This window comes from Myxine glutinosa, chromosome 4 (assembly GCF_964187855.1).
Source record: "Myxine glutinosa chromosome 4, kmMyxGlut1.1, whole genome shotgun sequence".
Taxonomy (NCBI): Eukaryota; Metazoa; Chordata; class Myxini; order Myxiniformes; family Myxinidae; genus Myxine; species Myxine glutinosa.
In genome coordinates this window covers 37,452,045-37,463,208 of record NC_136264.1, presented here as the reverse complement: position 1 = coordinate 37,463,208, position 11,164 = coordinate 37,452,045, and the positions used below count along the sequence as shown (strand labels likewise).

Below are 11,164 nucleotides of genomic sequence, written 5' to 3'. Positions count from 1 at the left end.
TAAGAATATATATATATATATATATATATATATTATATATATATATATATATATATATATATATATATATATATATATATATATATATATATATATATATATATATATATATATATATAGATATATATATATACTTTCTACAGGATGAAAACCTGATCTCAAGCTGCACTGCTGGAACAAATGTCCCACAATAGATTCTGCAAGTTGAATTGTATTTATAAACCAAGGGTGTTTATGGGGGTTTTTTTGGCCTGGCACAATGGTCTGATTAATGATACAAACATTTTGGCCTTGTATTCTAACTGGTAATTTACTACTGCAAATAACTTCAAACCTTATCGTGCAGCTCTCGAAAGTCACTGTAACGATGTTTCACGGTCCATTGATGTCTTCCGGATGTGACTTCAATTATGTAGACCTTTAAAGAAAAACATCACTTCATTGCATTTAAATACAGAAAACAAATGTTTTTTTTTTACTCCTTTTTTTGTTCCTACTTTTTTTTTTTTCTTTATGTACAATTTTCATGGATTGGCAATATTCTTTACAAACAAAATATATAATTTCTGAACAGGTGGGCAAGCAGGTCTATTATCTCCCTTTTATAGTTACTACACATTTTATACGGACCAAAAACATGGTGGCAACATCGGCAAACCTTACAATCCATATGCAATATATTCATTATAATTCACAATGGGTATGCACACACAGCCTCAATACATTGTCCTGACAGGTGATAGATGCATCGATTATTACGTGAGAAGTCACAAAAACACCCAGATCGACGAGTCGGCAATAACGAACTGATAGGCCACAAGACTGATGAGAAACTTGGACTCGGACTAGCAGATCACTGGGTAATGCGTTGTGAGTATTGGCATGTTCTATCCCCATTGTGATTTCCCACCTAAAGATTTCCCACCTTCAAGCCATCCATCCCTCCCCCTTTACATCATTCACATCCATCACCCTTTCCCCCTCAACCTCTCCAATCCAGTACTTTCCTATAAAACCCTCCTCTTCGTATAAAGCCATTTCAAATACCTTCCGTCTTCAATCCCTAAGAACCCTTTTACCATCCTATGCCCCCCTGGTCCTTCCCACGCCGCAACCACATCGACACTACAAACACAAGAAAACCACAATTATCATAAATCATACCTTCAAAGCCGACATCAGCACAACCCTGTGAACCACAACCACCGTCTCCCTCCAGTTAACCCATTTCAATACCTCACAATCTCAATCCCTTCAAATCCTTTTCTCCATCCTATTCTGCCCTGTACATTCCCACATCACAACCACACCAACACCACAGTCACAGTCACAGCAACGCCACAATCAAAGCAAACACTAGCAATGCTATGCCAATGACGAGTACCTGGCTTGCACTAGTGCTGCAATTCCAATGGCGAGTGCAGCGGATTGAAAGCAACCAAGATGTGACATCACACTGTGGCAAACGGGAACCAATGGCAGGCAATGTGGCAGAGGGCAAAGCATGCTGCGGCGACCTCTGCTCCCAACAGACCACAGACCTGCCCTGCACATATAAGCCGTTATATGTGCAGGGCCGTTATATGTCTAAACGCCGATATAAGCCGTTACACGCTGGGATTCGGCACTTGTCTGGCGCATCCAAAGACCTGAGCGGAGCAACCATGAACCTGCCTTTCTGTCTGAATGAACCATTGACAGTACGAGGAATTTGCCTGTCCAGAACCAAACTGTACGAGTGACCCTGGGGGAGAAACCGAATGGCGCAAACCATAGGGTCTCAAGGGTGGACGGCAAGCACACAGTCCAAGGGTGCGCAGCAGGCTCCATAACTGACACACACGATCTGTGTTTTCTTTCTCTAAACGCCCTAATCCATCTACTTGATTCGCTTGCAATTTTGAACTTGCAATCAACGATTTACCTCTTGACCCGTCTGGGCAAAGCACTCATTCGCACCTCGCACTTTTCCTCTAGAGCTTACATTGCATACGCTGCCTCTCTCCCTACACTGCAGTGGCACACGCATCCTCCCCTTTCCTCCACTTTGGGATTAACAAAAGCCTGCCTGATTGTGTGGGGGTAAGCGAGAGGCCGCAACCACACCTCAATATTCCTTCTTTCTTTCTCTCCCTCTTCCTCTCTACTTTTCCTGGTGAGTGTAGTGTGCCTGTCTGCCTCTAGAGTCTAGATAAGATTTTATAAGGGGAACTTCTGTGCTATGGTAAGCTTTTCTTGTGTCTTTGATTTCAATATGCACCTTGGAAGTATTTGACTTGTAAATACGTGCTCTGAATAATTTACCTGTAAATACGTGCCTTTTGGGGATCATTGGTAAACTTTCAAACCTGCTCGATTGTCTCTTTTCTTCATTGGTTCAGCATATCGTGTAAGCAATAGACAGACAGTAAGATGTGTTCCATTAATTCCTTCCGATTACCGGAAATTTATTTGTTCCTAGATCGCCAATGCACCTCCCACAGTTTCGCTCGGCTGTACATAATAAGTAGACAGGTGGGACGTTTAGAGTGCGGTTCCCCAGTTAAGGTCATTAGGTCACTAGTCGGTAACGTGAAGTGTGAGGACCCTGCTAGACCTCGTTGTCCCAACAAGAGTCCATGGTTGCCGAGCAACAATCGGGCTGTGGAGTTATCTGTGACCTGTCGGCTTCAGGGTCCGAGAAATCTGAGAAATCCCCTCGTGAATCACCGTGTCACCTCAAAATGTAACAATATTAGACTCGGTGGAACTATTCAATCAGTCATATATCATATAATATTACAAGACTCGTGGTTAGAGCATCCACTTTAATTCTGGTAGGTCGGCGGTTTGATTTTGACACTGGCCGAGTCTCATCAAAGACTAACAATTATGACGTATACGGCATACAACTGAGACTTTAGAGGATCGAGCATGGACAAACCCCATGGGATGGCATCCTCAGTGTGCACATGACTGATGCCACGCAGTGCGCAACATGTTCCATTGATGTCACCTCATTGTGCTCCACGTCACCGGGCGGCGACGAGGCCGTCAGGGTGCAGCTTACGGTGCACCTTTAGGTGACGCCACTGCACATTGCACCTTACGGTGATGCCGCTGCACAGTGAACCTTGCATCACCGAGCGGAAACACCACCACCACGGCGCATCTTGCATCACTGAGCGGAAACACTGCTACCACATTGTTGTGGATCGGTGAAGCCACTGTACACTTCTCGTCGTGGAGTGGCAACGCTGAAACAGTGTGCTTTGTGTCGCGCAGAGTGTTGACGCCAATGCCACAGCGCACTTTGCGTCACAGAACGTTGACGCCGCTGCCACATTGTCGCAGATTGGTAGCGCCACAGTACACTTCTCGTCCTGGAGTAGTAATGCAGCCACAGTGTGCTTTGTGTCGCGCGGTGTTGACACCACTGCCACATTGTCGTCGACCAGTAGTGTACACATGTTTACGTCATGGTTGAGCGATGCCACAGTGCGTGTGTCACAGCTGCCAGAGATTACACCACCTATGAATATTTGAAGCGAAGAACAATGTCACCACCAGAACCCGTTTTAAACCAGTTTGTGGTGAATCCTTTGGATTAAAACATATTTTCTCTGACAAGGAGAATATTAAAAGTACAGGTACAGGCAACTTTGCTATAATCAGTGTTAAGGTTTAAATTGGACATATTATGTCTGTCTGAGCCATTATTATTATTATTTTAATCACATGACATACTTCCAGATCACAAAGTAAAAAATTTGCTTTGACGACATAAAAATAACGAGGCTGTTTGAAATTCAGTAATAAATTTTATTCGAACTAATCTCACCCTATTAGTATTAACCTTTGACCCTCCCGCTTCACCGTCACACTTTACAAATGACGTCACACACTTGACTGGCTATCGAATTTGATGGACTGATTTTAAAACGTCGAACACCGAATAGTATAATAATAATAATAATAATAATGCATTTATTTTATATAGCGCTTTTCAGGAAGCCCAAAGACGCTTTGACAGAGTGCAAAACATAATGCATAGCAAAACATAAAAACAATTGCAAAAAAGAAGAATCAATAGGGAAATATTCAAAGCACAAAGGAGGGAGAAGGAGAGGAGATAGTCAGGGGTTAGATGCTGTGGGTTAAATGTTGAATGCAGTGTTGAACAGGTGGGTCTTGAGTGATGTTTTGAATGTGGTGAGTGAGGAGGAGTCTCTGATGGTGTGAGGTAGCGAGTTCCAGAGGGTGGGAGCAGCGATGGAGAAGGCCCTGTCCCCCCAGGATCTAAATTTGGTCCGGATGGGGGGGGGGGGGTCAGGAGGTTGGTACCAGCAGAGCGGAGGTTGCGGGTGGGAGTGTGTCTGGAGAGGAGGTCAGCCAGGTAGGATGGGGCCAGGTTATGGAGGGCTTTGTAGGTCAAGAGGAGGATTTTGTACTGGATTCTCTGGGAGATGGGGAGCCAGTGGAGCTTGTAAAGGACGGGGGTGATGTGGTCACGGGTCCGGGAATGGGTGAATAGACGGGCAGCGGAGTTCTGAATGTATTGGAGTTTATTGGTGATTGTTGAGGGTGAACCATAGAGGAGGCTATTGCAGTAGTCCAGACGGGAAGTGATGAAGGCGTGGATGAGGGTTTCTGCAGCCGTGGAGGAGAGGGATGGACGGAGACGGGCGATGTTGTTCAGGTGAAAGAAGGCTGTCTTTGTGATCTGTTTAGTGTATTTGTCGAAGGAGAGGGTTTGGTCAAAGATGATGCCAAGATTCCGGATGTGAGGGGAGGTGGATACTGGGAAACCGTCGATGTTGAGGGCAAAGTTATGGGTGGACTTGGTGAGCGTTTTTGGGCTAATGATGATCATTTCAGATTTATCACAGTTAAGTTTGAGGAAGTTGATTTGAAGCCAGGATTTTATTTCAGTGATGCAGTTTGTCAGGATAGAGTGGGTGGCGGTGGAGATGGACTTGGTGGAGATGAAAAGCTGGATGTCATCGGCGAAGCAGTGGAATTGGAGACCATGATGGCGGATTAAGTGACCGAGGGGGGACAGGTAAAGGATGAAGAGGAGGGGGCCAAGAACTGAACCTTGGGGGACACCTTGGGGGAGGGGAGCAGTGGGGGATTTGCAGTTATTGATGGAGATGAACTGACGTCTGTCAGAGAGGTATGATTTAATCCAAGAGAGGGCAGTGCCGGTAATGTTAAAGGTGGTTTCAAGTCGGGTGAGGAGGATGGTGTGATCGATGGTGTCAAAGGCGGCGCTGAGGTCGAGGAGGATGAGAATGTTGAGGTTGCCAGCGTCAGAGGAGAGGAGAAGGTCATTGGTGATTTTGAGGAGAGCAGTTTCAGTACTGTGGTTGGAGCGGAATCCGGATTGGAATGTTTCATACAGTAATATAGTATAATATTATAGTATAGTATAACATAACATTATATAACATTATATTAATAATTATAGTATAACATTATAGTATAGACTATAGTATTAAAAATGCTGTCGTAAGATAACGTAATATTAAACACGAATGCCATGATCATGTGCAGTAAGCGAATACCGTGTACGAGTCCATAAGTTCAGAGCCGATAACATTGACACCGCGCGACTCTTCTTCTTCCTCATACAGCTGTTGTTGCTGCTGCAGCAGCCGCTCCATGGTGAAGGTCTTTTGTTACTCCCTTCCCGAAGCTCCATCGACAGGGACAGGTCACCGGAGGAATCTCCCTGAAACTGCTCACATTCTGGTTACAACATTACCGATTCGCAATCTGCGCTTGAATTGGGATTAATCCTTATTTTGATCGAATTTTACCATCATTCAGGTCGGTGGCATCCATCAGTCGCTTTAATAAAATAAAACGATTCTCCAATGTTGTTAAAACCAATACACCGCCCAAGTATTACTCCCAAATTAAGGAAAATAAGATGAAGAAAAGTAAACATCGGGAATCAGAAAGAACAAGTAAATATGCAAATTATGTTTAATCAGTAGGAAATGACACTGACCGTTGCTGTTAAGGTTGATGTTGAAGACCCTTATATCCAAAAAAGATTCGTGAAAAGAGGCAGAGCAATGTATCACTTCCCCTTTAATCAACACACTCTACTGTATCATTTAACTGCTCCGTTTTTTAATATATATACATTTTTTACCACTGGTACCTGGTGAGTTTACTGACTTCGGTAAAAAAAAATTCACAGCGTCCGGATAATCAATTTTATTGATTTATAGCCATCGTGTCCCACTAAATTAAAACCCAGCCTATACACCGCACAAGCGACATGGACTTGGCACATGAAGAAAATGTTGATTGTCAAATAGGAGAAAATACATTTAAATGAAAAATAAAAGTGGAAAAAGGACAATACACATTCGGAATTATTATATACATAAAAGCACAGAAGACGATTGAGATACGTAGCCGCGGGTTCAACGATTGTAGCGCTGGGAGAGGAAGCAGACTTGGGTGTCTATTGACAAACGACAGCTAGCCAATCAGCTTGACGAGCCAGCCGTTCCTTAGCAACCGTTTCATTTAAGTGCTTGCTTGAATGCTTAAGCCGCTTGGCGAGCGCTCTACAGGCTGATTGGTGATGGAACACACCCCCAATGACACCTATGTCACGTGCTGCTTCTGGGTTAATGTCCTGGTGCTGGTTTGACTTTAAGTGTCGCAACAGAGGGTGCTGTATCATGGAGTATGTTCCTGAATAATAATAAACTGTATGTTCCTTTATAAGGAACTTCAACGCAGGAGCATGGGGAGGCCAATCGGCCTAACAAAGCCCACGTAATGGTTGCCAATATATGGTTGTTTCAAATCTTCTTTTTTTTTAAATGCTGAGCATAAAGCAAGGAAGCAGCACATACACTACATGACCAAAAGTATGCGGACACCCCTTCTAATTAGTGCATTCGGCTGTTTCAGCCACACCTATTGCTGACAGGTATATATAATCAAGCACAAAGCCATGCAATCTCCACAGACAAACATTGACAGTAGAATGGGCCGTACTGCAGAGCTCGGTGCCTTTCAACGTGGCACCGTCATAGGATGCCACCTTTCCAACAAGTCAGTTCATTAAATTTCTGCCCTGCTAGAGCTGCTACGGTCAACTGTAAGTGCTGTTATTGTGAAGTGGAAACGTCGAGGAGCAACAACAGCTCAGCCGCGAAGTGATAGGCCACACAAGCTCACAGAACGGTACCGCCGAGTGCTAAAGCGCGTAGGGCATAAAAATCATCTGTCCTCGGTTGCAACACACTAACGAGTTCCAAACTGCCTCTGGAAGCAACTTCAGCACAACAACTGTTTGTCGGGAGCTTCATGAAATGGATTTCCATGGCCGAACAGCCACACACAAGCCTAAGATTACCAGGCGCATTGCCAAGCATTGGCTGGAGTGGTGTCAAGCTCACCGCCATTGGACTCTGGAGCAGTGGAAACGCGTTCTTTGGAGTGATGAATCACGCTTCACCATCTGGCAGTCCACCGGACAAATCTGGGTTTGGTGGATGCCAGGAGAATGCTACCTGCCCAAATGCATTGTGCCAACTGTAAAGGTTGGTGGAGGAGGAATAATGGTCTGGGGCTGTTTTTCATGGTTTGGGCTGGGCCCCTTAGTTCCAGTGAAGGGAAATTTTAATGCTACAGCATACAATGACATTCTAGACGATTGTGCTTCCAACTTTGTGGCAACAGTTTGGGGGAAGGCCCTTTCCTGTTTCAGCATGACAATGGCCCCGTGCACAAAATGAGGTCGATACAGAAATGGTTTGTAGAGACCAGTGTGGAAGAACTTGACTGTCCTACACAGAGCCCTGACCTCAACCCCATCCGAACACCTTTGGGATGAAATGGAATGCCGACTGTGAGCCAGGCCTAATCGACCAACATCAGTGCCCAACCTCACTAATGCTCTTGTGGTTGAATGGAAGCAAATTCCCGCAGCAATGTTCTCACATCTAGTGGAAAGCCAACCCAGAAGAGTGGAGGCTGTTATAGCAGCAAAGGGGTGACCAACTCCATATTAATACCCATGATTTTGGAATGAGATGTTCGACGTTTGGGTGTCCACATACTTTTGGCCAAGTAGTGTACCATTTTTACGGCGTAGCCAGTAGAGCAATGCCGTCTCGAACAGCGTTTAGCTGTCCGTATGCCCCCACAAACGTACACCAATCAGAGCTGAGGATCTGGTCACATGACAGGGGGACAGCATTTAGTAACCATTACAGTTGCATATTTTACAAAAAGGAAATATAAATATAACCTGTGGAACGTTTTGGGGTCTCAGTGGGTGTTGCAAGGTAGGTAGGAGGTTTCAGAAATTTCCGCAATAAAATTATGATTTTGAAATGCGATCGACATGGACCTTGCTCTCGAATCCGGAAGTCAAGGTGAGGACGGTTCACTGATTTGATAATATCTCAATACAACCTTGGACGCCATCCGCAACACTCACCTCTGGCTGGAGCCTCATGCCAAGTGTCGGTTTACCATACCTGTGAGATCCAGCAGATGGGGAACCATGCCGACAGCCGTGCAACAGATGTCAATTGGCCGAGAGAACCAACGTTACGCGCTGTACCATATCGTCTATCAAAGACCGATCAAACACTTGGGCTAATTACCCCCAGGGGCACTATATCACGACCAAAACCCAAACAGGATAAATCAAGACACAGTTCTTTATACCCCATGGGTTTAATTAAAGCAAGCAAGGCAGAAAATGGTAAGCAAACAAGCAATTATTATAATACGACCAAGAAATGGTGGGAAGACAAATAGTTACAATAAAGGCAAGAAATAAAACAAGTGATACAAAACAAGGGATGGTGATACAGGCCGTCTATACAAATGTTTCAGGCACGTATACATTTCTCCAAGTTACCGATAACATGGCACCACACCAACGGATCTTAATCAATCACTTATCACCTATACACTTATATGGCGCCAAAAATTCACCAGGAAGAAGTGAGGAGAGTGTCTAGAGGTATTAGTGGTGAGAAGAAATAGTGTGGGTCTTTGGTGTCCCCCGTCCCGTCTTGTAACAACCCGGTTGAATTGCTGCTGCTCATTGACCTGGCCTGATAGTCCATGTATTGCTCCCTTCACACTCTCTCCTGGATTCCTCCTTCCGCTCCATTCTCGCTCTCAATCTCCTGGGGCGCCGAATGGTGAAAGTATGCGAGACAGCCGTATGCGATGGCTTGCACAGTCTTGGCTGGAAACAGCTGACGGTGAGGCAGATGAGGCGAACACCTCCGATGTGTCCGTGTGACGAAATGAGAAACCTAGCTGATGTGAAGGTGTGCAGGGGTTGATGTTTAGATGTGTGCGTCATGAGGTGAAGGGAAAGAAGGGCTTGAAAAGGAACGAAGTGAAGTGTACATAAAGAGCGAGCGAACTGGAAAGAGAAAGGAAAGAAGAAAGAGAAAATAAAAGTTAAATATGCCTCAAACTGGCTTATCGATAAATGTACGGGTTGATAAAGGAATGAGAACATCCCTAAGGCCAGAGTCAAAAAGAAATGAAAGGACCCGAAGGCCAAAGAGAAGGACGGATTGTCAAAGACAAGCCAGACTCCAACTCATTCTAGGGCTAGAGCGTCCGACTAGAGTGCATCAAGTCCCCTGTTTCTAGGTCTGATTCCTTGATTTGAGCCTTTGTGTTGAATACTTCCCTGCATTCCCTTTTCATTCCTCCCCCTCCCCTTCCTTGCGGTTCCAGGACCCTCATTGATGGAGAGAACATGGAGGAGGACTGACCCTCACCATTGGTAATTGGCCATACATCATTATTCTGCCCGGCAACAGGATCTGATGGGTGGAGTGATGTCCATGCGGAGTACTTTCTAGGGAGAGGGTTGAGGGTGAGAGTTTTGGCATGTACCTGTCAGTCATAATGATTGATGACTTCCCATCAAGGAGGTACCCTGAGGATGTTTTTGGCTGGGCTTACTGAGCCCACTGCGCTAAATTCTCCACTAAAGCGTGGAGAAAGGATGCGAAGACGGTGTGATGTGTGTGGTGTTGTGCTTGAGATGATTTGAGTGCAGAGTGTGGAAAAGAAAGAACGTGTACTAAAAGATAACTAACATTCACAATGCATATCTATACAGTATACTTAAAAGCTAAACAGAATATTAAGATATAACTAGCTTAATTATAAGTGTCGGTGCTTCACTTTTTCCCGAGAGTTGTCAACCTCAAAAAATACAAAAAAAATCCTGTACATATATAAAAGCAAAATGTCCGTTTGTTTGTTTCTTTGTGAACCTACTTCTCTGAGCTCCCAAGCTTAATTGGCACGAAACTTTATAGTATAACATATTTTACCACCCTGCACCTAAATAGGGGTTTTAAAACAGTTATTTTCTCACAATTCATAACTTAAAACCATCTGAGCCGCCACCTGTTGCCATGATTTCCGAGGGTCAATCCACATACTGCATACAAATCTTTATAAAAAGCCCAATTTTTATCGGATTTCAACACGGATATCGATATAATTAGTTTGATGATGAGCTCGGATCATCAAATATGTTATCATATGTGAGAAACAACTCTTAATTTAATTGAGACGTTACCGTGATCGGTAAGTTCGGCAAATACGCAGTCACATGACCTTTCAAATGCGCTACTTATTCAAACACCGAAAATAGTACAAACACAACCTATACATTGTTTTAAAGGTAATTTTACTGCTCATCTAACAACATCATTCTCAAGTGTGAAAAGTAGTTTGTAGAAAAAGGACCCACGTGACGCCAACTACAAACTGCCACTTGACAACGGGTGAAGAACCTTCAATGATTACTTCATCGTCACAACAAGGTGAGTTGTTGTTTTGTTGTTTGGGTTCATACTGCCTTGAGCTCCCAAGGTTAATCACAACGAAACTTTCTACCGTCATATTTTTAACTACTATGCAGCTAAAAAGGGGTTTTATACCTCGATGAGGAGGTCACTTGGCCCGTTTTGTCGTGTTGCACTCCCGAGTTAATTTATTTATGAACCCGAGGTAATTTCTTTACTAAAGCTTCACTCCTTTACACCCTGTAGACACATTTAGACCCTTTACAACCTTTAGACCCTTTAAACTCCTTTACACCCCTTCAACCCCTTTGACCCTTTACACACCTCTATACCCCTGAGACCTTTTAGAC

At 44.2% G+C, this 11,164-nt stretch overlaps 1 protein-coding gene across 2 annotated transcripts in view; it reads right to left on the bottom strand.

Annotated features, from left to right (window-relative positions):
• The window catches only part of NISCH (nischarin), a 111,924-nt gene extending 105,688 nt beyond the window's left edge, over positions 1 to 6,236 (bottom strand). Inside the window, exons 1-3 of one of the 2 annotated variants that reach the window (XM_068112178.2) lie at positions 5,996 to 6,236; positions 5,547 to 5,730; positions 335 to 418 (exon numbers count right to left, since the gene is read on the bottom strand). In XM_068112178.2, coding sequence (XP_067968279.2) covers positions 335 to 418; positions 5,547 to 5,645 — 183 coding nt within the window. In that variant the 5' untranslated portion in view covers positions 5,646 to 5,730; positions 5,996 to 6,236. Of the gene's footprint in view, positions 1 to 334; positions 419 to 5,546; positions 5,861 to 5,995 lie in introns of those variants that run through there. The other variant, XM_078775638.1, reaches the window with a different exon arrangement.
• Positions 6,237 to 11,164: the final 4,928 nt, after the last annotated feature.